The following is a 26,876-nucleotide window of genomic DNA, read 5'->3' on the forward strand; positions in this document are numbered from 1 at the left end:
CATCCAATGACAATCCACTCTGCAGAGATTCGCCCCCAGGTCCAGCTCATGCAGTTATGAAAATCCTCTCAGTTTAGCCTCAAACACACCTACTCTTCCTGCGCTTTGAAAGCCCATTCTAGTGATTTCAATCACCAAATCAATCTCCCCTTCCAGGACCCCTGTTACAGACCGTGACTTTGAAAAGTTGAAGTCCTTTAGCAGTTCAGTGAAGAATTCCCCCACCCGCTTAACGCTTTCAATAAGCATTAATGAATCCACTATTTGCACATGAGAGTATTTGACCAAGGCTTTATTTGCCGTCAGCTTAACATTTCCAGCCATTTCTAGGCAAATATGGCTGCTGAGCATTTAGAGCCACTGGGGCTATAGGGGGGGAGGTGTTTTTATATTGTTAGACACTGCTTCTCCCTTCCTAATTTCTTACTTCTAATCATATTTGCAAAGACTTTGAGCAGACTTCTTAGAGTAACATATAAGTAAGAACTAACCGTATTCCAATAACCTTGACAAATGCATTCATTAAATTAGGTGTAGTGTATAAATTATTATAAACAGCTGCAGCCATGACATCATTGTTGTCCTCCTCAGCACTGAGGCACTTAAAACCTTGTAATTAGTGTTCAGAGCAAGGATCATTTTGGCCCAAATTGCACAATTTTTTAAAGCACTCCCTATGTCAGAGGAGCATCTTCTTCCAGTATGGTATTCGGGACTTCAGTGCAACCCTGTCCTCTGCAGAAAAATCAATTCCATTCAGCAACTGTAATGTTTGCAGCTTCCATGGGGCTTCAACAAAAACGTAGAAAGTCATTATACAGTCTGCCTGCCATTTATTTGCATTTGGCTAAAGTCTAATTTCCTTCAAACAAACAGTAGGATTTATAGCAATCAGACAAAGAAATCTAACAGTAATCTCACACACATTGCATTTATGTGTTGTTGCAATAGTGCAGACTCAGATGAGATGCTGAACCAAGCTTGTTTCACTGATTCTTTTCTCTTTATTACTGTGACAGCAACCTTATATGAATTCCTCTCTGGATGGCTTTAGCGCCACATTTACTGTTACATGCTGCTCGTAACAATATGTAACCCTGTTTGAACTGCAGTCATCTGTGTTACAAATGACCCAAACTCGTGAAGTTGTTTGTTTAAGCTTTGCTTTACAGAGAAATCTGATCTGTTTGCAGACAGATATAGATTTCTGACTCACATTCATCATTTCAACATTTTTCTTTACATTCATAAAGGTCACACAGTGTCCCACCTCTTTTTAAAACCTATAAATATAACACTTTATTTGAATGCAGTTGAATGAAATGTGTGGATTTTAATCTAAACTCTTGGTTTTTCTTTGAGAGTGAATGTGGTAGTTCCAAAAGTGCTAACCGATCAAACAAAAAAGTCTTTACAGTATTAGTCAAATAAATTTGGAACATCTGCTTTTAGAGGATTACGATGAGAAGAGGAAAAGGTTTTAAAATATACACTGATCTAAACTACGCAGAGAGCAGTCGTGCTTTCTACCTCTGAAAAGTGCAACATTCTTTGTTTTTACATTTCTGCAAAGAACAAATTAGAATAAACTATATTTCCTTTACAGGTCTAGTATAAATATATCAAATAAACCCTTTTCCTAGTTTTACAAAAGTTCACTTGTTGGCATTTAATTCCTCTTAGAAATGTGTAATCTCTTTAATACGTCTACATGTAATGAGATTGTTGGGTAATCTACAAAAGAATCATGGTTTTAACAGATTCCGATATTATGATATGATTAGACACAAAGGTAGGTGAAGAGTGGAGTTCATGGGTCAGATTTCATGGCCCTTGCAAATCTTGATCCCCACTGCCCTGTACGTGCTGTTCTTTAGATTAAATGTTCATGTCAACAAGTTTTTAATGAGGCTCAGAATTTGAGGTAAACATCTCTTAAAGACAGTGTAAAGAGAATTCCCAAATTTTACTCTAAACACATTAAAAATTTCCTAAATTCATTGTTCTGTATCTGTAAAAAAACAAAAAAAAAAAAAACTGCCAAACTTTTATATTGCACTTTGGTACTAGAAGTAGATTTGGGTTTCTATATTCCTGTTTTAAGCTTTTTTGGGGGTGCCTAAAAGTGCGGCTTTATGTCATCATGCAGTTGCCTTTAGAATATTGGCCCACCCCCTGCTAGCCCAGCAGCACAAAACAGACCACTTGGTTGCAATATTTTGTACCTTTTCAGAACCCTCTGGTGACTATTTTTAAAATGGCAACTAGAGAAAACTCTAGTGACTTTTTTCCTGCCTTGTTCAAGCCTTAGCTTGTTTAAATCTTCAGCAAAACAATAAGCTAGGACCTTCCTCCTCACAAACACAGGGAGTCAGACGCAGAAGCTGCAGCCCATGTCTTCAGTCAGAAAACCAATTTCTATTAAACATGAAATTGCATAAACTGTAATTACGAAAATGTATTCGACAAATGGAAACTCTGCAATTTCAAAACAAAATCATATTTTTTCATAAAGTTTTTACGCTTTGCTGAGTTCGTTAACATTCCTACTGAAATGATTGCATTTCGCAAAACTGCAATGGAAAGAATTTTTTCACATCACACGGGTCACGTAATCTGCTACTTTACCTTTCTGGCTTGTAAAAAGACGAAGGAGAAGACTGGAAGTAATTTGAGGATCATAGCACCCACTAGGCTACAATATGGATATACAGTATCTCATATGTTTACAACCACTTTGTTTCCAGAGATATCACATGAACAGACATATTCACATGCAATCTTAATAGTATTTGTTATAAAGTGGAAATACGGCAATTGCAAAACTTTGCAATTTCAAATTTAGAAGAATATCAACATAGTTTTGAGCACATTTGCTGCGGAAAAGGAGCTAAGAGAGAGTAGAGCGACTCTCCTGTTTCGCCAATGAAGATGAGTCACACATTAGCAAAGCTTCCACTAATCCTTCCTGAATTAAAAATCAGAATGCAAATACAATATTTGTAATCATTTTTTTTTAAGACCGTTACAGTAAAATAAAATAGTGTGTTGCCATGTTTTCAGCGGCCCTATTGAATACAGACCCACTGTCTTACGGCAAAGAAAACAAACATTTTTCTTTATCACTTTTAAGACCTAATTTTAAAAGCTTAGATTTTTTTTTTATCATTTCAATTTGGATGGGAGATTAATGAAAAATATTTCTGAGGTGTGATAAACTTAAAAACAAACATTTATTCCTACTTTACATGGTCTTTAATTTAGGTCACATTATGTCATACACAAAGCAGCATGAGAGCAATGCTGACCTTCTAAACCAATAAACATCAGGATTATTAATATTTCATAAAAGGGGTTGACCAATATCACCAAGCAGAAGTAGTCCAGACAACTTTCTTCATCTCAGTGGATTGTTTAGAGCATTTTTAACAGCCGGTACATTCAGTTTTAACAGTTACCCATAAACCAAATATTAACTGATTTAAGGGTGATTGAAGATTGAAGAATATACTGATCTATATTATGAGAATAGCAACAGCTAAATCTAGGTAAAGAAAAGACAAAGTCCATATTGATCTGCCTAATAGCGATCTAATGAGGTTATATGGCTAAGCACAGAGAGTGGCAGAACCTATGAGACAAAACAAGCATGAAAAAAACTTTATTGTTATGTAAACTTCCATAATTGGGAAAAAGAAAACAAGCTGTATTCACACTGTGATTAAATAATGTTATACACTGTTGCTGGATAATGATGCTGGTGTCGTATTTAAAACTTCCCATTTGGAAGTTAAATTAAGAGCATACTTCACAGTTTTGAAGTGCATTCCATCTTGTTCAAAGTCTGTAATATTTAAGAAGGTGAAAAAACTTTAAGTGAAGGATGGGACAAAAGGAGATGATTTTCTTTACCCCAGTTGACACATAAACAGTACCAGTACCAAGGATTTTCTGGTTGCTTTGTTGTTGTTTTTTTTTGCCGTTTGCATCTAATAACAACAATAATTTACTAAAATGTATAAGAATGCATAGAAAGTGTTAATTATGTTGGGCTATTGACTCGATAATCATTTTGGGTTCCTACCAGCTTTTCACTGCCATGTGGAATGTTTAGAATGTTTTTTAGCATTTATCCACATCTAAAACTAACCAGTAAGGTCATGTCACTCAGCTTAAATTAACCACCTGAGGCTACAAAACAGTGACCTACGATGATAGAAATATCCTGGTAAATCAGAAACACAAGCAACCTAATCAGGAGCTGCTAATGAGTGCATCCATATGTTGTGTTAAGCTCAGACGGTAAGTCTGTGGGTCGTCCTTGTGACCTTTCACCCTGCTGACACCTTTTCCATGACAGACCTGACCTTTGTTACTGGAGTGATCTGCTGATGGCATTTATAGTCATGCCCCATATCCACTGAGCGTGTCCATTCCGGCGTGATGGAATAGGATTGGTGAGGTGACCCTGTGCTTTTTGAAGGCTCTTGGGAGTCTGAGATCATAGCTACTCGTTCAATCTGGGTAATGACTCTAACAACTGGCATTTAGACGCTGCGGACTTAACTGCAGACATTATAGATCCCTCTGATCAGCTAAAATTATAGGTCCTTTAAAGAATATTAAAATCTTTGCAGAAACTCTCTACTTTCTTGTGGTCAGCTTTGTTCCACTTTTATTTTTTTGTATATTCTGTCTTTATTTTTTCAATATCTGTTGTTTCCATTTTTTTTCTTCCCTCGGCCATTATCTTGACTTTGCCTCACACTTCCTTTTCTCTCCTTTCTTCATTTCCAACTGTCAGACTATCTTGTCTTATTCCCCAATGACTCATCAAAAGAAAGAGCTCAGTGATGTTATCTGTGCCTCTAGTCTGGAGCTGTGTGTGTGTGTATCTGCATTCGCATCTTGTGTGTCAGACAGATTGCTCCTCATAAGACTGAAGCCCCCAGGCTAATGTCACCACAGTCCTCTAACTCTCATTTCTTAAGTCACTTGCATGATGTTTGACTGTGCAATAAGCAGGTCTCAGCATCCTTTCAAGTTTGTTCTGATATTAAATTGACTCTTACAGAAGCTTGATCGTTATAAAGCATGACAGGATGCACTTGGAATGACCATGGTGGACAATGACCTGAATCAGCTAAAAGTCATGTAGATGATTTATCATCTACCAGTTTGTTTAAGAAACAAAGTTTCTTTGTTTCTTTGTTTTTCTTTGAGTTTGTGTAAGAAACAAATCTCTCCAAGTTTTTATAAAAGTGGTTTTACTTTGCAAAAAGGACAATCAACAATTGTTTTAAGACATAGGACTGCATTTTTTATCATTTATCATGCAACGTTATAAATTATTTCAATTCATTTCACTAATAAATTGCCGATTCACAATACACGTCATCTCAAGGCAGAGACAATACAGTCAGAGTGGTTAAAAGTTTATGTCAGGAAAACTAGTTAATTGCATCGAGTCATTGACTTGGAAGCAAGACATGTTTGCATTTTTTCTAATTGCATCTACAAACGTGTTTTTTTGTTTTTGTTTTTTTACAATTAATAATGATGGGATTTGTGTTTGAATTCAACGTCCTTCATTGTGATTCCACTGAATAAAATTGCATGCATCAGGTCAGTTTTTAAATGTCAGTTCGTTATAGAAACTGTTTGTGTGTTTTATTCAATATGCTCAGCTGTTTTATAAAGGCCAACGAGGATTATCAGAAAACATTTGTGAATAAACATCATCATAAACTAAAGGGATCCAGCTGAAGTCTGAAAAATGTTTACTGTGTAAAAACAAATCAAAGTTTTGAATAAGTCACCCATCACAGTTTAGTCAATCCTTCCAGGTTTGGCCATGGATTGACATGACCAAACATGGAAAGGGGAGACATGTATGAGTTAGAGAAGCAGCCAAGAGGCCCAGGAAGACTATGGAGGAGATGTATAGCTCAGGTCTATCATCTGTTGTTGAAAGATGTCCCATTGGCATTTTGCCACAAAACTTGCAAAGAACAAAGGAAACCTTTGGAATAATTAGAGTTGAAACAGTTAATTAGATTAATCGTGATTAATCGATTACTGAAATAATCGTCAACTAATTTAGTAATTGATTAATCATTAACTGGAGCTTAGAGACTCTAAAATGTACCTTCAGCTGACAGAGCAACCCAAATAGAGCAATAATTGTACCAAAATTGTAAAATAAAATGTGTAAACATTTTGCATTTTAGAGAAAAATATTTTTCCTCCGTCAATATGTCCTATCCAGCACTCCTCAAGTGGAAAAGCTTTAATTTCAGTGGATTTAATTTAGCAAAAGGTCTTCTTTAAAGAAACTTTTGCTATCCTATTATTAATCGGTTAATCAAAAAAATAATTATCAGATTACATTGCAAAATAATCGTTAGTTGCAGCCCTAGGAATGATAATTTGTGCTCACTTGAGGTCAAAATTAACTTTTAAAAGTAACGAAATACCTAATGCCATACAGCTCCCTGAAAGGATCATGCTTAACATGAAACATGTTGAAGGTTGGGTCATCTTGTGGAAATAATCCTCTTCAGTGCTTACACTAAAGCCAGTCAGAGTTTATGTAAAGATGAAAGCATCCAAAAACTGGGCAATCATGAAAGAAAGTCCAGGACAAAGGTTTGCCCTCTAGCCAGACAACTTAACTAAGCTAAACACAGAGCTACCAAGATACAGTTGAGATCAAAGTATAATAATGTGGTAAAGCTCAGTGAAAGCTTGGCCCTAAATCACAGACACTCTCCATCAAATCTAACCAAACTTGAACTGTTTTGCAAAAACATCTTAAGATGTTTAAAGATGGTAGAAACATTCAGTGGAGGATATTCAGCAGCTTTTTTAGCAAAGGAATTTCTGCAAAGTAAGGACTTTGATTTCACTCTTTAATTGATAAAATATAGACAAAATCATTATCATTATTACCTTTACAGAATGCTTAATAAAAAAGTGTTTCTGTCTTATTACACAGATTGCTCAAAAATGTATCCTGGTTTCATTAACTGAGGTCTGAACCAATAAAGCAGAATTAGATTTTTTTTTTTTTTTGCCAAAGAATGGGCAATCACTCCTTCGTACGTTTGGTGGCATTTTTCTTCCTTCCCTAACACCTTTGAAGCAGTGAAAACTAAAAAAAAAATGAAAGAAAGAAGCCCTCTTTTCAACCCAATGCATTCAGAACATCAAATCAGGCTGCTTTTACGCATGCATGCAGTCATGATTTTTACTACGTAAGGACCAATGATGGCTGTATGAATGATTTAAATCTCTGAAGTGGATGTCCAAGTCATTTGTAATGATAAATGCTGCAAGTACACAATTTTATAAATGCCTTTCAGGTTCATAATTGAATCTTACTTTTAGTTTGAAAAAGGAATTAATGATTACATACTTCAGATTTGGTTCAAGTAGTCAAACATAGAGATTTACATAAAATTATGTGGGTCTGAGGGCTGAAGCATGTCATTTCAAATTGTATGATGGCAGCACTTTTGTGCAAATGCATTATGGGCAATATAATCATTGAGATGTACTTAACACGCCCAGTTATGGTAAATAGATCATAATTAAGAGGATTATTGCATTAATTACTCTGAATGGATTAAGGACTGTGTTACATCAGAGATTGTGAGATACAAATAGGAAACAGATGTGACTGTTTAATGAACATTTCTATCTTGACTGAAAAAATTTCCAGTACCTGGTATGAACATTTTTTAAACATTCACAGAAGAGGAATTTTTAATAAATTTTGCGTATTCCACTCATTCATTACCTTGCATGACAATACCTGTTGAGATAACCGCTTGAATAAAGATGAAATACTAGAACTGAAGCTTTGCTTTGTCTTATTTTGGAAAATAATCAGATTACGGAGATCTGAAGATACAAGATTTTTGAGTCTGAGAAGGCCAAAGAAAAAGATTGCATCACTCTCTCTGAACAGAATCTTTAGTTTGAGTATCTTTGATCAATTCTTCACCGTCTGTATCCAATACATCTCCAAAATGTATGAAAGCACACTTTTTCACTTGAGTGTTCCTGTAATCTTCTAGTGTCACACCTACCTTGTCAGTGCATGAGAGTGACGGAGAAAACATATTATTTTGTGTGTATAGCACTGCATGAAAAGTGGGATTTTCGTCAATATACGGCACTGTAGATTGTCGTGGAACTTCAGGTTAGCGGCAGTTTACGGCAATTTGCAGGCTTCGTCGAAAACTCCCGTAAATTGTCAGAAATTGACGTGGAATTTCTTAGGCAGTGTTCCCCCCATGCCTCCCCCCCATGGAATTCTAGGGGAGGCTTTAACATGTAAATGAACATGCTGTGAGCTATACAAATGCAAACCAGGGTTGCAGGGGGGGGTTTACCCCAAGTGACATCTTTCTGAGGAAGAAAATCTCTGATACAAAGAGATCAGGCTCAATATAGCCTCTCACATTTTAGCTTGAATTGATTTATTTAATTAAAGTATAGAGACCAAAACAGATCTTTAGCTGACAGAGCAATACATTTAGAGCAGTAATTATTTTAAAAAAAATTTGCATTTAAGATAAAAAATAAAATATTGTCTGTCAATATGTTCAATTCACAATTACTTAAGTGGAAAAGTTTCAAGAAATGAGTCTGAGATGATTCACTTTATAACATGGCGCATTATCCTGTTGGAAGTAGCCATCAGAAGATTGGTACACTGTGGTCATAAGGTCCGGCCAGGTCAAGATCCGCAATTGCAATTGCACCAAACAGGAAAAAGAACATCGACAAATTCCGGTTCGTCAAATTAAAATATAGCAGCAACAGATCGGTGACTAGAAATTATAGCACAATTCTTATATATTAAAAAAAAAAAAAAACTAACACCGTTTATTTAAATGATTGGATCCAAACTATTGGTTATTCACCAACGAGGAAGCAGATTTCTCATCTCCATCAAAATATTTATTTTATACCGAGGGACTTAAACTTTAATCAAATCCATTCAAAAGAAACTTCTTATTACAGGAATGAAAAGAGATGCTGAGTTTGGAAGTAGTGAACAAGTTCATTAAAAAAAAGCAGTTTTGAATTATCCTTATCCCCGTTACAAAAATCTACAAAAATATAAATATACATTTGGGCAGAAACTGAACATGTGCTGGATGATGGTGGGATTTTTTTAATATGCCATAATTAAAGAATGCCATAAAATGCCATTTATTAAAGAATCATAAATGCAACGATAAACATATTTAATTAATTTTAGTGCCAATTAAGGCCTTGATTAAAAAAAGAATTATGAATTGTAATTATTTTTAATGATCCGCGGAAACCCTGGTTCATCTGGCGCATGCCCTCTACGATCTCCAAGGAACTCAGAGCGGAGGGGACGGAGCAACAGCGGCGGCTGTAGGCTTTGCATTGTGCAGGCGGTCTGGAGCGCAGCGGGGCGGAGCGGAGCGCAGACGGAGTATGTGGGATTTCGGGGTAAAACTCCTCTTGGACGCGATGGCGACTCTGCATCGAACAAGACGAACTCAAAGAAGAGATGCTAGCGGTAAATATATGTTCGATTACTGCCTGCTAAGCTAAAAGCGGCCTAGCCTGACCTATGGCTAATAGCAGCCTAGCTATTAGCCTATCTAGCCTAGCCTTGTAAGAATAAGCTTTATTAAAGTGTATTTTTTGTGATTTACAGGTAGCAGTACGCCGTCTTAACAACTCGGAGACTAATTGCAGGCGCTATGAACCGGAGCAAGGGTAAGATTTAAAGAATATGCTTTTATTCTGCGGTAAAAGGTAATGGATACCGATCATAGCTTAACATTTTGTTTTCACAGACCTCCTATTTGCTCGGAGCCATAATCAGCAAGTCCAGATTTGCACGATGTTGATAAAGACCACATTGTGTGTAAGTGACTTGTTTTAATGTTTTCTCCTTCCTTGTTACTGTGACTTGCGTTTGATTTTTTATTTATACCACTCTCATTTAATTGTTTTCCAGCTGCCTGTAAGACGTATTTTCAGACGGTACGCAGGAGCTTCAGATATACGCAGCCAGCCAACACGCTGCGTGCGGAGGCTATCTGCTCGGAGTCGGGCCAGAAGAAAGAGGGTAAGACTTTATTTGGTGACTATTTTTCAGGTGCATTAATAGATGTGTTGTGTCCATACGCAGTGCGCTGATTCATTGTTTTTTTTTTCAGCTGCTGAAAGCGAGGCAGAGTGTGCTAGCAGATGAGGAAGTGGAACTCTGGAAGTCCGCCGTCGTCAGCGGTGTCTCTGGATGGATTCTACGGTCGCCGCCATTTCGTAGGCCGGATCTCACTGAACTCTGTGTTAAGCTGCAGTCCCGGTTAGAAGCGATGCCGAAGTACAGGGCCACGCACAGTAGACGTCTGCACATCGGACCTGCCTCAGAGGGAATGCTGCCAGTTACCTCCAACCCCGAGGAAGCAAACGGACCGTTCACGGACTTTTAATTTTTAGATACGCATGTGTTTGGATACGCGTTGTATATAGTTGTGTGTGTTTCAATAAAGCTCTTTCTTTGCATAAACAGCTTCCTGGCAAATGTTCATTTCCTGTATAAATTCATTCATGTCCTTGATGGTAGCATAATAATTGTGTAGTAGTGTAGGATAACATAAATACACACCATATGAATGAATAAATATATGAATGAATAAATATATGAATGAATAAATAAATATATATATATATTTATATATATTTCATATGCTAATTAGGGCCATTAGTACAGCTGATCGCTCTCCACATACGTCACGGTACGTTTTCGACAATTTGTGGCACGACAAACGCGGACAAGCACGGGTTGCAAATTGTCGGAAACTGACGAAAATCAGGCAGATCTGCGGGAGTTTACGGGGGTTTACGGGGACGAAAATCTCACTTTTCATGCAGTCTAGTGGCATGCTACAGCTTTTGTATTCCTCTCAAGTGCAGCTGTGAAACATCAAGCATCAGCTAAATGCTGAAATTTAAAGTAGCCTCATTTGACCACTAGACGGTTAGCCTTCATTAACATATTCCTGGCCAGGACAAAGAAAGATTGGTATTTTATTATTCCCTGGCAGGAGCCTTAGGAAACATTAAATTAGAAGTCGAGAGCTTTCCCTTTTTTTTCTTTGTTGCAATGCCATATCCAAAAATGTCACATAACAAAATAATTTCCATGCTTATTGGTAGTTTTGGAGATTATTTAAAAAAAACATTTAACAGCTAGTTTTTTAGGAAAAAATATAGAAAGCTAATCTGTGAAATGATTCTGTAACTTGGTTGGAGCAATGAAAACAGATAAATATCAACATGAATTTCTAAAAGCAATTTTTAAACTTGCCCTTCTGCAGCAAAAAATCTCAAAAGTCATCCACTAAGTTCTTGAAAGTGGTACAGTAAAAACTTGTAATCTTTATAATTTTTCAAGAAAAAAAATCTAATCAAACCTCTTAGTGCCGTGAACATGCAGGTTACTCAGAACTTGTTTAGGAACCATATGAGGATTAAAAGTAGTTATCCACTGAACGCTGTTAACACCTTTAGAAATCATGCGGTATTTTTCTTCACTTCTTTAACACCTTAACGACATTTCAGGGGTTTACAACCCTTTTAATTGTCTACAGACAACACAAGTATTTATTTCTTTAGAGACCTGCTAAGAGCAGCAGCCAGGATTAATGAGCATTTTCGATTTTTCTCTATAGCTGTCTCCAAAAGTTGCCATTGCTGTTTTTGACTTTGAAAATTCTGACTTCCAAGACCAACTCTGCACTCAAAGGCAACTATCTTTTCTTACATTTGAGTTCTATTGAGTACAGCTAAGCTGATCCCTAAAAAAAAACGCATTGACATTCATTATTTTGATGCTTTAATTAGATGATTGTTGTTCAGAGACAAAAAAATGGCAGTTTGGAACAAAAGAAGGCTAATTTTAAAGTTTAAAAACATCCTGAAAATAGCGCAAGATTCTGAGTGATTAACACTATAACATGCAGGGGTAAATGTATAAAAATGAACATACATTTTCTCTGCGCTTTTCCTTCACAATCACTAATGTTTCATGATAATTGATGATGATGATGATGATGATGATGATGATGATGATGATGATGATGATGATGATGATTTGATTATTAAGCTTAAGGTTAAGATTAAATTATGCTTAAAGTCCCCATAGCTGTTCTAAAATAGAACAGCTATGCAGATTGTTCTGATATAGAATATTGTGGGAGAGTGGTGCCCTAGTGGTTAGAGCAGTGCGCTTGTGCTCTAAGAAGATTGCAACTACCCGGTTTAATCCTTAAAGACTCCACTCTGGGTTCCTGAGTAAAACCCTTAACCCCATACTGCTCCCTGTGCGCCACACAATGGCATCCCACTGCTCCCCAAGAGGATGGGTTAAAATGCAGAGAGTTAATTTCCCCATTGTTGGTCAATAAAGGGATTTACATTCAGGCTTAGGATGCTGGGGAACATTTCCTCACTCTCCTACATTGTACTTCAATTCTCCAGTTAAACATTATTTGTTAGTTCAACCCCAAACTTTATGGTTACATTTTTTTTCCTCTCATCATCGCTGCACACAAACGTGAATCAAGGCATCAGCTGAGCTGCTCCCTTCACCAGCTCCCCTTGTAGACAATAGAGCCAGTTCATGTTAAGTCCTGTTTCTCTGCTGGACATAGCTTTTGAATCAGTTTTAATTTTAAATAATTGTATTATCTGTCTTTTAACAATTTTTGAAAGGAAAACATGTGCAGGAAATAATTCAAGTATCAGTGCTTCTGTGTTTCTCTTGCATGTCTGCTTCTGTGTTATTGAGTTCCCAGTCATCCTCAGTTTCAATTTCATAATGCACAATTGCTCATCAACAAGGAGCAAATCCTGCAAAGTTAATGACTGGAAGCACATGCTGGGTTACCTTAGATAGAACACTTTTAACCAATCTGTCTGTACAATTTGAATGAAACCTCTTAGGAAAGGGCCTTGTGATGAAGTATTGTGAGTTGGTGCTTTATAATTAAAACTGAATAAACTGAGTACATGCTAACTTGCATGAAAATCTAAGCGGCTAAAGGCATCACCTGGAACAATCCCCTCAAATGAAGAGGCATAGCACTATAAACACTCAGAAGGCTTACATGGGGAAAATAAAGTAAATTCATTGATGTGAAATACAGGTAATATGGAGATATGTTAAATCAGGACATATGTAGTTTGCACTCATTCGTCCAGTGCAGGTGAAATATTTTTTTCAGCCACAGTGTGAATAAATTCGATATATCTTTTTTTATACATCCCATAGGGCTGGTATTGCATGGCTTAGTGTTAAATTTTAATTGTCTGACCTGTCAGCCAGCTCCCCAACAATTCTCTGGTTTTGAAGAACCCCAGCCGAGCCAGAGCTTAAACCAGAACCCTCAGTTCTCCCGGTTTCCTTCTGAAAAGCTGGAGCCAGTCCAGTGCAAAGCTCCAAAATAATTCCCCAGGGAAATCTAAACTGGCCGATAAGCCATGCATCATCAAATCCTCTCAGGTCTGAACAAAACACACTCTCTCCAAATTCTTCTTCCATTTACGATGTCCTACAGTAGCCTCACAGCCTCTTTTGTTCCACAGTAAAACAGAACCTTACACAGCTATGTATGGATTTGCGTGATTGTCTACACCTTGTCCAAGCTAAAAGATTACAATCACACCTGGATATAATCTGGTGATCTGCCTCCACTGCATTCTCAGTGAGAATGATAGAGCCCCTTGGACAACAGACACTCATTTTAAGCTCCTCACTGTACAGACCGATGTACATTTCATCAGAATGTGAAAAAACACTGAGAAATAGTTACATCCATTTGCTGTGGTTTTCTTGGGATGTGTTGCATTCATTTAAAATAAATGTGGTTCAGTTTCATCGTTTGCTCCTACAGTAAATAAAAAACTGAACTGATTCATATTTCGGTTCATTCATGTGCAATTTAGTTTTTTTTTTATTGCTGATTGCAAATGTTTGGATGACTGACTCACATTTTTATGCAGGTCACAGGGTTTTGTGGATTGCTTCACATTTTCACACAACATTTTTATCTATCCTGATTCATGCTTAACCAAAAGCAGAATGCAAGAACTATAAAGATAACCAACTTCAACTTTGTGAATGTAAAAATGAGCAGAACAAAAATGTATCCAAAAGCTTTCCCTTTTTGCCTTTTGTTTGTTATTGCTTAAAAACATGAGCCAGGAAAAAGTAAGGATTGTATAAGAATTTAGATTAAATCTTAGAATATAGATTTTTTTGTTAGATTATTTAATAATCAACTTTATTGATATATTTTTTTGCTAATCCTGCCAGACAATGGTCATGGGGAACCTATGTCTAATAAAACCAGCCCTCTCTTTATCTACATACACAGTATCTAAACTGTTTTCCAGATCTTATGATTTCATTACTTTTCTTCAAATAAAATGGATGAAATAACACAGTATTACATTACTTGTCAACATAAAACCGCACTGGTTTGCTTTTTTTTTTTTTAAACACACACTATAAAATAAGCTGATGTGTTTATGTAAATAACAGCTGGAGAGATTATGATTTGAAAAGAAGTCTTAAAATAAGAGAAAAACTTTGCAAAGCGTCCAATTTATAGGACTGCAATACATTCTGACTCTTTGGAAGGAGAGGGAAAAAAAACTGTCAGAGGTGTTCTGCATGCATTCATTAACTATTTAAATGTTCAATATAAAGCAAATATAATAGGGATGCACGATATAATCGGCCCATTATCGATATCGGCCTGTATCGGCCTTAAAACTGAATATCGGACATCGGCCACCCCACCGATATGTTACCTGATATTTGATCAGCTTCTGAGTTTCTAAAGTCTAAAAAAAATAAAAAATAAAAAAAATACTACTTCTTCTTCCTCCTCCAAAACTTCTTTTTTACAGACTTAAAAACTTTTAAAGACGAGGGAAAAAATATTGATACATTAAAATATCACAATATCTTCATATGCTGATATATTGCCATTTAAAAACACCATATCAATCTCTTTTACTAATGAAATATTGCTATATGTCATCGTTATGCTACAAATTTCCCTCGAAAATTCACGAAATTTTGCCATATTTTCATATGTTGATATATTGACGCGGTATCTATCTATTTTACTAACAAAATCTCACAAGAATTTGCAAAATATCACGAGAGTTTGTAACAGAACGATGAAATTTCACGAGATTTTAAAAAGTAAAATAGATCGATACCGCATTTTTAAAAATCAATTTAATATCAGCATATGAAAATATATTTGAGTATATTACTTTTTAAAATAGTCAGAAATGGATAACAAAACTGCTATTTTCAATGACTACTTATTTTTGTCCAGCTTTAACATCGGTATCGATATCGGTTATCGGCTACATGAGTTTTAAAACATCGGCATATCGGATATCGGCCAAAATCCCAATATCGTGCATCCCTAAAATATAATATAAATATGTGCTTTATATTTTATGATTTTCTTTCAAATAGGCCATTTTCTGTTACAAATGATTGTTTATTTGAGATGGATTCATTATAATTAGCAGAATAAAATGCTTCCAACCAGAAAAGTATTTATATCACTGCATTAAACTTATCTAGATGATGTTCTGTGACTGAGGTTAAATACATGGATATATGCTTAACTTAAAGGTATAAAGGACAATCTTTTTTTCCAGGTGGATCATCTAAATAAGTGGTCCTCCTAATTGTCAATCAGTCTGGTGATATGTTTACGTAAGGCCGTCCTACATGCTCATCTCTTTAGCTGTCTTTTTCTGTGCATGGGCTCTCAGACGTAAATGTGTAGTTAGCTACGGTTTCAGCCCGTCATTGAAGCTCACCTTTCTCACCATGGTTCTTTGAAAATGTCAGAGGATTGTAAGAGAGATAGTGTCTAAGAAGTATATAAGAAGAAAAGACAGGCCTCAGAAGAGGCAGATATATCCCGGAATGCTTTGCACGGAGAGCTCTCCTTGCAAAGCATTATGGGATCAGCGGCGCGCTGTCGCCATAGACTGTTGCTACCCGACAGCGCCGACTAATAACAAAGATGGTGTAAGCACTGGATACATGGTGGAGGAGTTATGTGACCAAAAAGCAATGATCATCTGTCTGAACAGTAAGTTAACTGAGTTTGAAGGATTTAGGAGTTAGGGCGGACGTTCAGGCCCAGTAAGCTTGTATGAGCTATGAGAACAGCAACACGCATTGAAAGGGGTCATAGAATGATTATATAGGGTATTTGGTGCTGGACTTTAAGGTCTCTGAATAGGGTGTGTAACATTGGTTGGCATATTTGCTGCTCTATGAACCTTAATGCTGGTTAAAAGTCCTAGAATGAAACGACAGGTTTTCTTCCTTTTATGGTATGCTCATGAATATTTAGATGAGCTGTGCGCTGATTGGTTGGTTTACAACGAGCGAAGCTGCTGAGCAAATCATAGCAACAAGCACTGACTCACTGAAACATCGAAACTGTTGATATGGTAGGTTATTTTCATCTGTTCTTATAGGCTTAAGGAGACTTTTAATAGAGGTCAAGGTCTGAGTAACTATGCAACTTGTAGCTGCTCTCACCTTTTTTAGACGTCCACTCCTTGTTCCCAGAAAGACCACGTTGTGTCCATTGTACAGATAGGAAGTGACAGAGGTAAGCCGGTCCCTCCGCTCTGTAAACACCGTCCGACCGGACACTAGCTGGGAGCCACCCAGGGGTTGGTTAATATCCAGGCCACAGAAGTGATCGTCGATAGGAACCGGCTGCAGGGAGAAACACAGAAGGTCAAGATCAGGATAGAAAAAAATTAATGATAAAAAAAAGAGGCATGAAGAGAAGAGGTAAGAGGTGGATGAAGGCAAAAACAGAGAGGCTTGTTGAGAAGGAACAAAATAAGAAAGAAGCTAGAGATAATTACAGAGGTGAGGGCTGTATGTGGAGGACTAAGATCACTGTAGACACATACGAGTATAGGATAAAAATCCAAACTGACTCTCAGAAAGCCTAAAGAAGATGAAGTTCACCTTTTTGAGTGTTGAAAGTATTACATCAAAAGGGCTGATGGGCTTTTCAACAAGCCGTGGTGCCAGCAGTTTCATGCTGCAGGGTTAATTGCTCATGGCAAACAGAAGAAAACTGTTTATTTTGTGCCTGTTTCTGTGATTTTTAGATTGCTTGATCTGACATCACACAAACACACAGCAAGCAATGTCAAGCATCAAAGAGTCTGAATGCTCAGCAATCCTTCTTCCACATCTGCTAACATGCACCTCAAAATTTTGCTAATTGTCTGTCACTTAATATAAAAGACTCATTTTAAGAAAGTTTATTTTTTTTTATTTTACATCTCTTCTTTATGCTAATGTGAGGTTTTACTGTGCTTTTTATCTTTCATCAAATCATATGCCCTAGTTTTACTAAAAGTGATTTGTGCAGCAAGTTTAACATTAATAAACTTTATCATCTGACTCTCTGCTTTGACCACCAATCTTGATCATGAAAAATTTAACAACTTTTAGTAAACATTGAAAAACATTTCTTCCTCAGATTCAATTATTGAGCTTATTGCTTGGTTTGTACCTAGAGGAAGCACATCTCCGTTAGCTTTGTGTACAAAAACAATAATCTATAGGTGAATGAATAAAATCAGGAACAATTATTTATTTATTCATCTGTTTTCTTCCATTTATTTTAGACCAGGGGTCTGTTTCATAGAGCAGGTTTACTGAAAACTCAAACTTGTCTAAACCTTAAAACAGGGCAACACTGACTTTTTGTTTGATGAGGATCTTAGTAAAGAATGATATGATCTTTTTCAGAAAGAATTAAATATTTATAGGGAGAGGATTGTACAACTCTGTTGACATGACAGGAGATTACTTGTTTTTAGTTTGTTTAATATGAGTGAGATGCAGATCATTTTATTTTTATTTAGGTATATTTACAGTACATGAAGAACTACTGAAAATATTTTCAGATTACACATAAATAGATTCATTAATTCCGCGGGGGAAAAGGAATTAATTTAGGGTTAGGATTCACTCGATGATAACACCCTAATGAGTCTACTGGCACAATCTGAAGCCAGTTTATGGGAATGACAGCCGCTTATAACGGCCGTTTGTCTGCAAACATCCACTTAATTGTGTAAAAGAAGACTGAATCAACATGAGGAGGATCGCATGAGATGATGCACAGGTTCTATATATTAGAACAACCTTTTAATTATTCATTTTTACCTGCTGCATTATTCAAGAAATAATCCTTTAATATTTTCAGAACTCTATGGCAAGCCGTGTTCATATGTACTAGTTTTACAGAATATGCATTCATGATATCAGAAAAAAATAAATAAAATTTTTTTGTCTAAATGACCATTTTCAGATATTTCTTAGAGGATCTTCTCAGTGGGATACTCCAGCAAAACTTCTGAACTTCTCATTTTTTTTCTAATGTGTACCTCAATCCTTTCATTTGCCTTTTTGCTTTGCTGCTGAATTTACAGATTGTTGGATAGAGCTATTTCCATTCTATTCTATTCTATTTTGTTCTGTTCAATTCCATTCAGATATGTCAAGGTTTTTCACCCTGCTTTTCTCAGATGATAGAGCTCCACACCCTGTCTCCGAAACAAAGCCTGGGAACCTAACGGAGAAAGCTCTTTTTTGCTACAAGTATCTGGGATCATTTTCTTACAGTCATAATCTATATTTCAAGATCAAAGCTGAGGAATAGATAATGGGCAGTCTACTAAATTGAGAGTGTTGGTTTATGGCTTTTTCTTTATTCACTACAAAAAAAGAGATTAATTGACACATTATAGAAAGCAAAAGACCAAATTTCTGTATTCATCTCCCAGTCAGTCCTACTTACATCAAGACAGTTAAAAAAAGGCTTAAAGCAAATCTAGCAATAGTTTTAAGTCTAGATTCATGGTACTCTACTCAATAGGTTTTACTTTGTATGGCATTTCAATTTTTAAAAAGTATTAAGAAACTTAACTGAACTTATGCACTTTAAAGAATTTGACCTTTGACTAGCTCTTTACATATTTGAAACCTAAATGATCTTTTTCCACAGTTAAAGCATGCATAATCACAACCCGATCACACTAGCAAATTCAGTGTTTGTTACTGAAGGAAGACAAAAGTTTGATATTTTACTTATTAAAAAACCTTTTATTAAGATATTTTGACTACTCAACTAACCTGCTACACTATACGATAACAAATAACAGGAAGACTAAAAGTAACAGTAGTTAGTATTAGTAATAGTAGTTAGTATTAGTAATAGTCATAGGCTTCCTACTCTATAGGGATAACAAAGAGACTGCTGATTAGTAATGCTAACTGTGCTAAATGCTACTATTATACTAAAAACAGTTTGTAGCCTCGTTTTCACAGTGTTGCTGTGTAACTCTGACTGCCCACTTTAACATATGATGTAATACCTGAACGCATCAATGTCTTTTCTAAACCAAAAGGCTTTTAAAGGAGCCTGTTTAGTAACGATAATTAAAGCATTATTCAACGATGAGTGGATACTGAATCAAAGGTTTTTCCACTCAAAGGATCAGTGGGACACAGCCTTATTTTATTCTTAATTGAACTTCTTACAATAAATTATGCATCTTGTGATATGGTGTGCTTATACATAGTTAGATTTGCAGAAAAAAAGAGAATAAAGCTAGCTGTAATCACTCTGAAAAGTCAAAGGAGATATGATGTAATACTTCTAGATGGTTTTACTTTATATTCAGTCAAGTCTGTTCCATTATATTGACTTTTACCAGGTTTTTAGTTTTTATATTGAAGATGCAGAAACAGCTTGATAACGTTTTACATGTTTTTTGAGAAATCAAGACCTTATCCTACTACTTAGTTTTCATTGTTAAGACATTTGAGTTGAGATATTTGTTAGGTAAGGTTCCTAAAAAACAAACAAAATTAAACTTTGCTAGAATTATGCACAAAACTTGTGCAAAAAATCTCTGATTGCGGCATGCACTGTAAAATATCATTCCAATTTACCTTATCATCTAAGAAATTTGCAGATTCTAACCTATTGCCTTTATAACTCTAAACATGTGAGGAAGGAAATGGTTATCATTTAATTCAAGTATATCTTTTTGTCATTTCCTTTTATATCAGCATTGGGATTGTACTGCAGAGACAAATGTTAGTGTTGATCTTTGTATTTTGCTAACAGTGTGCTTAAAGAAATACTCAGCAGCGACTGATTGCTTTTTTTTTTGTCAGATTACTATATAGAGAGAGTCTTGCTCCCCAGTTGGAGACTATTGTTCAATAACTACCTAACATGTTTCCTTATCTGATGCTTTTCTGTACAAGTTACATCTTATTTATAGAGAATTTCAGGATGGAATCAAAGTATGAGTTACGGATCATTATAGCAAATCCTGTGAAGGATTTTAATGTTTTTTATGCTTCATTTTCAGCTTATTTCCAAGAGAGGTGCTCATTATGCAGAATTACAGCTTTCACAAAGACCCAGACTTGGACATTTACAAGAAAGGCCTTTTTCTCAAGATCAAGAACAGGTCTCAAAGGGATCGAGTACTGCTGACAGCGACAAGAGCAGGAGAAAGAAAATTAGGGAGAGAGAGGCAGAAAAGAGAGGTGGAGAAGGAGGTGGGATTCAGTGTTCAAACCCCTGAATGAAATCAAAGCTCTATACAAAACTCCCCTGATTAGCATTGTGGAATTTATCTCCCCAAGCAATACCACAGTAATGGGATCCTCAGACCTGAATGCTTTATGCAGAATGGCCCAGACTGACTGCCTATTAGATGTTAAAGTTAGAATCATAGTTATGGAACAGTTAAAGGAAAGAAAAATGGTTAAAACCTAATTCTTTGTTCACATCACTGTTTGTGATGTGGTCTAAAATCATGTGTCTACTCACAGCCTTTGTGCACTGTACGTCTTTTCCTAGCAGCCAGTGGAGCTCCAGGTTTCCCTCTCCCTGGTAGCAGGACTGTAGTCGCTCCCTAATTCGCATGTTGATGGCTTGGATGGTGAAAATGCAAAGAGCTGAGTGATCTGAAGGGTCATGATACTGCTTTTGTCCTTTGGAGAACACGGCAAAGAGGACATCCTCCTGAGCACTGATGTTGAGCGACTTAGCCAGCACCCTGCCGGCCTTAGAGAGGTAAGCCGCCTGCAGCAGACGGTACTCCTCACCTCTATGTACGCAGCCCACCGGAAGAGAAACGTACGAATGGAACTTTTTGTCACCTTTACAGAGCCGGATGATGCGAGACGTGTAAAATAGGTCACCAGGGGAGCCGCCAGCAGGCATCCCGTTCTCTGGCGTCTCTGGCTGGACAGTCATGAAATACACAAAGGCTCCACTGGAGAAACCATAGATGTAGTAGATGTCAAAATGTGGAACAAGAGCTAGCGTGTCAGAAGGGATTTTGATAAGAGATGAAACAAAATCAGTGTGAAGCTCGTAGTCGAGCATGGCAGAGGACTCTGGGTCACGGGGCAGCTTACGGCTGGAGATAGTTGGAAAGTAATCCTGTTTGCCGCCAACAGCAGTGCCAATGTACAGAGTGGCATCCTGTCCCTGAGAGGGAACGATGACCCCGTACATTGTTCCTGTTTGGTTGTCACTGGACAGATAGTGTTCTTTCTTATGAGTGGGCTCTACTAGGATGAATAAGTCATCTAGCCTCATCAGCTTACAGATGCCCTGATAAAGACTGCCACAGGCCAGCAGCCGATTGTGGGAGTAGTCAATGAGCAGCAGTTTGTTGACGTTGTCCGTCGAGGCCAAAGGCTCAGAACAGGGTTGAACTATCAAGGGAGGATAACATGCTTTGTTATCGTACTCTGGACCAGTGTCATGGGATACCAAAAGGGTGAGATTGGCAGACATTTTGTAGATCCGGTTGACCGCTCCGATGTACAGAGTCCCAGTGGACTGATGCACCGTCAGATGGTTCAATGGCCATTCCCTCCTCTCTGACTGGAAGGTGTTCATTGTCTGTCCAACGGTGTTCTTTTGATTCAAAAATACTAGAGTCAATAGACACAGGGCCAGGGGCCACGACATAACCTTTGGAGGGCGGTGACCTTTTCTGAGGCTGTAGTAAGTCCATCCTTTATCTGAGCATGTCCCCATCCCCACAGGGCTCCACTGAATACCAAGCTCAGATGAATGGGGTTGCGTACCGACGGTTTGATTGCACAGAGGAAAAATGAGCTGAGAAGTGGCCTTGTCTGAAGTGATCTTCACATCATTCTAAAGAGGAAAAAAAGAGAGAGAATTGCTTATAAATATAAACAAACCATTGATTATTTCAAGTGAGAGAAATTAGCTCTCAAGATATAATAAGACACTTCATTTGAAGACCTAGAAATACATGGGCTTGTTTTTTTCTTTTATCCCTGCTTAGTCAGATGCAAAACACATAAAAAAAAAACATGTAATCATGTGTTCTAAGTGCCTGCCTATATTTACTAACCAGTGAGACAGTCCAATCTTACATCGGGGAGGCCCATTATATTGGCTGCTTTGTAAGACAAACCAGCTTGCCTTTCGAACAAAGCAATGACACAATGTAACCATGCATTCCCTTTTTTTGGGTGGCTAATTAAATTATCTGAATGCATTAATTAGGCATCCATATTTTGGGCTCTGTGTTTTCCCTGCTCCCCTCCCTCTTGTTCATTTAAATAGTTGAATCCAGGAGGAATTAATCACTCTTCATTGCAGTTGATTCCTAAATTAATCAGGCTTTTTCCAAGGATGGTAAGGAGTCATTAGAGATTCAGAGCCAGGCAGCATCAACCCTCACTCTTCCCTGTTTAATTTTACTTGCATATTTGATATTGATGTTCCAACAAGACAAACAGAGTCTGACAAGCAGACTGACTGAAAGGAGGTGAGAGTTACATATGAGAATGCTCAGCTGATTTCATGTATTTATTAAGTTTCTTATTTTTTGTCCCTAATGTTGTTTTGTCTTTGGAAGATGTTTCAGATAGAAATAAAGGGATAATTATTTTAGCATTTTGTTGTTTGGTTTTGTTTGTTTTTCATACTTTTCCCTCAAGATATTTTGTGAAAGAGATGCAAACAGCCATTGGCAACAACTGTGGAATCATAATACCTGGAGGATATTTAGTCATACATTTTCATGATTTAATTTACTCTCTGAAATAAGTAATTCCATCATCTTCCCTCTACTTCTATGCTTCCCAAACCCGTTTTATGAATACTATTGGTATATGCAAACTATCTGTGCTATAGTGCATAGGTAAGGGTTATGACATCAATCCATTTTAATGTCTAAACCCTCCTGCTCTTGTAGGGTTGTGAGGAGGCTGATCCCTTTCCCCACAAAACAAACTGTATGCTTTAAAACTATGCTGTTTTAAATGTTACACTGTTAAAATATCAGTCAAGATGGTGGGGCTTGGGAAACTTTGCATTTAGAAAAAGTATTAAACTAAAGACTAAAAATAGTACCATCAAATGATAAATAGTTTACATTTTTCAGGAAGGTTTATATCATAGTTAGTAAAATAAGACAAGGGTTTGATAGCAATTACTCTCTATTTGCTGTTACCTGATTATTTCAGGTAATAGCAACCAAATATTAAACAATATTAAGCAATATATAAGTTCCGAAGTTGAACAAGTGAAACTGGATAACTGGATGTTCTTAACATTTTTTATACATTGTGAATGCAAAATACACTATATTGCCAAAAGTATTTGCTCACCCATCCAAATTATTGGAATCAGGTGTTCCAATCACTTCCATGGCCACAGGTGTATAAATTCAAGCACCTAGGCATGCAGACTGTTTTTACAAACATTTGTGAAAGAATGGGTCGCTCTCAGGAGCTCAGTGAATTCCAGCGTGGAACTGTGATAGGATGCCACCTGTGCAACAAATCCAGTCGTGAAATTTCCTCGCTCCTAAATATTCCACAGTCAACTGTCAGCTGTATTATAAGAAAATGGAAGTGTTTGGGAACGACAGCAACTCAGCCACGAAGTGGTAGGCCACGTAAACTGACGGAGCGGGGTCAGCGGATGCTGAAGCGCATAGTGCGAAGAGGTCGCCAACTTTCTGCAGAGTCAATCACTACAGACCTCCAAACTTCATGTGGCCTTCAGATTAGCTCAAGAACAGTGCGCAGAGAGCTTCATGGAATGGGTTTCCATGGTCGAGCAGCTGCATCCAAGCCATACATCACCAAGTGCAATGCAAAGCGTCGGATGCGGTGGTGTAAAGCACGCCGCCACTGGACTCTAGAGCAGTGGAGACGCGTTCTCTGGAGTGACGAATCGCGCTTCTCCATCTGGCAATCTGATGGACGGGTCTGGGTTTGGCGGTTGCCAGGAGAACGGTACTTGTCTGACTGCATTGTGCCAAGTGTAAAGTTTGGTGGAGGGGGGATTATGGTGTGGGGTTGTTTTTCAGGAGCTGGGCTTGGCCCCTTAGTTCCAGTGAAAGGAACTCTGAATGCTTCAGCATACCAAGACATTTTGGACAATTCCATGCTCCCAACTTTGTGGGAACAGTTTGGAGCTGGCCCCTTCCTCTTCCAACATGACTGTGCACCAGTGCACAAAGCAAGGTCCATAAAGACATGGATGACAGAGTCTGGTGTGGATGAACTTGACTGGCCTGCAGAGAGTCCTGACCTCAACCCGATAGAACACCTTTGGGATGAATTAGAGCGGAGACTGAGAGCCAGGCCTTCTCGTCCAACATCAGTGTGCGACCTCACAAATGCGCTTCTGGAAGAATGGTCAAAAATTCCCATAAACACACTCCTAAACCTTGTGGACAGCCTTCCCAGAAGAGTTGAAGCTGTTCTAGCTGCAAAGGGTGGACCGACGTCATATTGAACCCTATGGATTAGGAACGGGATGTCACTTAAGCTCATATGTGAGTCAAGGCAGGTGAGCAAATACTTTTGGCAATATAGTGTACATGTATTACGTTACATTAAATGCATTTTTACGGTGCGATTCTGTGAAAGTGGGGAGTAACAAGATGGCAGCAGGTGACTTTAGTTTTTTCGGTAATCAGAAAACACTTCAACACAATCCTAATGTTTTTTTGTTTGTTTGTTTTGTTTAAAGACCTTTACATTTCTTACCGAATGTTAAAAGGTTTAATCTCCAACCAGTCGTTTTTGGCTGGTGCTAACCTTAAAAAGGAATAATACACCCAAAACTTGATTAGCCTTCATTTTCTACTCACCCCCATGCTGAACAACACTCTGGAGTACTTTTTTGATATGTCAAATGCATATGGAGATCTGGGAGGCTTCTTGCTGTCTGCTGACATTCAAATAATGGAGGTCTATGGTGACCGAGACAGAAAGGTCCATAAAAGTCCACAAAAAACGTGTCAATATTCCTCCATACTGCTCGTCCAATGTATTCCAAGTGTCCTGAGTGGGTAGCATCCAGAATTTACTCGAAGTCATTTAGAATGTTTTTAGAGCATAAACAGTAGTGTATAGGATTTCCTGAAAGCGCGCACCTGCGCGATCACGACGCTACGGAAGCCGGCAGACCAAACCAGATGAAAGTGCGCATTCAGCGTCTGCTCTGCCAATAATGCAAGCGTAGAAGAAGAAATGTGCTGTTTACCTGTGCAAAGAAAGAAACAACAAAAGAAAAATGTCTGAGGACTTCAGTGTTGAGGAAGAGCATGAGTTCTTTGCCGAGCTGAATGCGCACTTTCATCTGGTTTGGTCTGCCGCGGTTTCCGTAGCGCCGTGAACGCGCTTTTAGGAAATCCTATACACTACTGTTTATGCTCTAAAAACATTCTAAATAACTTCGTTTCGAGTAAATTCTGGATGCTACCCACTCAGGACACTTGGAATATATTGGACGAGCAGTATGGAGGAATATTGACACGTTTTTTGTGGACTTTTATGGACCTTTCTGCCTCGGGCGCTGGGCACCTCCATTATTTGAATGTCAGCAGACAGCAAGAAGCCTCCCAGATCTCCATATGAATTTGAGATATCAAAAAAGTACTCCAGAGTGTTGTTCAGCATGGGGGTGAGTAGAAAATGAAGGCTAATCATGTTTTGGGTGTACTATTCCTTTAACAGAATGTGATCACAGTGAGGCTTGTAGGTAAAGGTTAAATGAAGACAGAAATGTCAGATCCTAATTCTTGGGTCTAGCTATGTTAGGTGTTCTCCTTTAGCTGACTAACAGGATGTCCAGCTGAGTTGAGCTGGAGCCAGGGAAGGAGCGGATGGACTGAGTAGGCTGGGCTGAATTAAGCTCCACTCCAGCATCTACTGTCCATCTGTCCCCATAAGGCTCACACAGCAGGACAAGTTACTCAAGTGCCTCGACCTACTCTGCTCAATTTGGCAGCCTCAGTATGAGCAACCCCAACTGTAATTGGCGAGTAATATCCGTCAGACCTTTTCTGTGGCATTTACATTTGAAGTTAGTGTTTGCTTTACCACAGGACATTTACATGAGTTAATTGAATCATTTTTCTCTTTTTAATATCAGTCCTAACCTTTAAATAAATAAAAGGGATTTCTCTTGTTTTGCCTTTTTTTATTTTACATGAAAATTTGGGTTTACTTTGATCTTTTTCTCTAAACACTAAGATTTGGCAGAATAACTTGGCTCTTACAACGACATCATCTGTTTTGAGCAAAATGTAATCTAAAAAAATCCTACTGAAAATCCCTGAAATCATCAGCTATGAGGGTAGAGGAGTCTCTCTCTTTTAGCAGATTGTGTGCTTATTTATCTTTTTATTTCAACATTTTA

General features: G+C 37.6%; 1 protein-coding gene across 1 annotated transcript in view; it reads right to left on the reverse strand.

The window, feature by feature from the left end:
• The window catches only part of LOC119787385 (plexin-A2-like), a 132,937-nt gene that overhangs the window by 90,179 nt on the left and 15,882 nt on the right, over window positions 1–26,876 (reverse strand). The window contains exons 2-3 of the mRNA XM_038291222.1: window positions 20,997–22,340; window positions 16,652–16,834 (exon numbers count right to left, since the gene is read on the reverse strand). Of these exons, the coding sequence (XP_038147150.1) occupies window positions 16,652–16,834; window positions 20,997–22,220 (1,407 nt within the window). The 5' untranslated portion in view covers window positions 22,221–22,340. The remainder of the gene's footprint in view (window positions 1–16,651; window positions 16,835–20,996; window positions 22,341–26,876) is intronic.

This window comes from Cyprinodon tularosa, unplaced genomic scaffold, assembly GCF_016077235.1.
Source record: "Cyprinodon tularosa strain WSP-4 unplaced genomic scaffold, ASM1607723v1 ctg297, whole genome shotgun sequence".
In the NCBI taxonomy this organism is placed as follows: domain Eukaryota; kingdom Metazoa; phylum Chordata; class Actinopteri; order Cyprinodontiformes; family Cyprinodontidae; genus Cyprinodon; species Cyprinodon tularosa.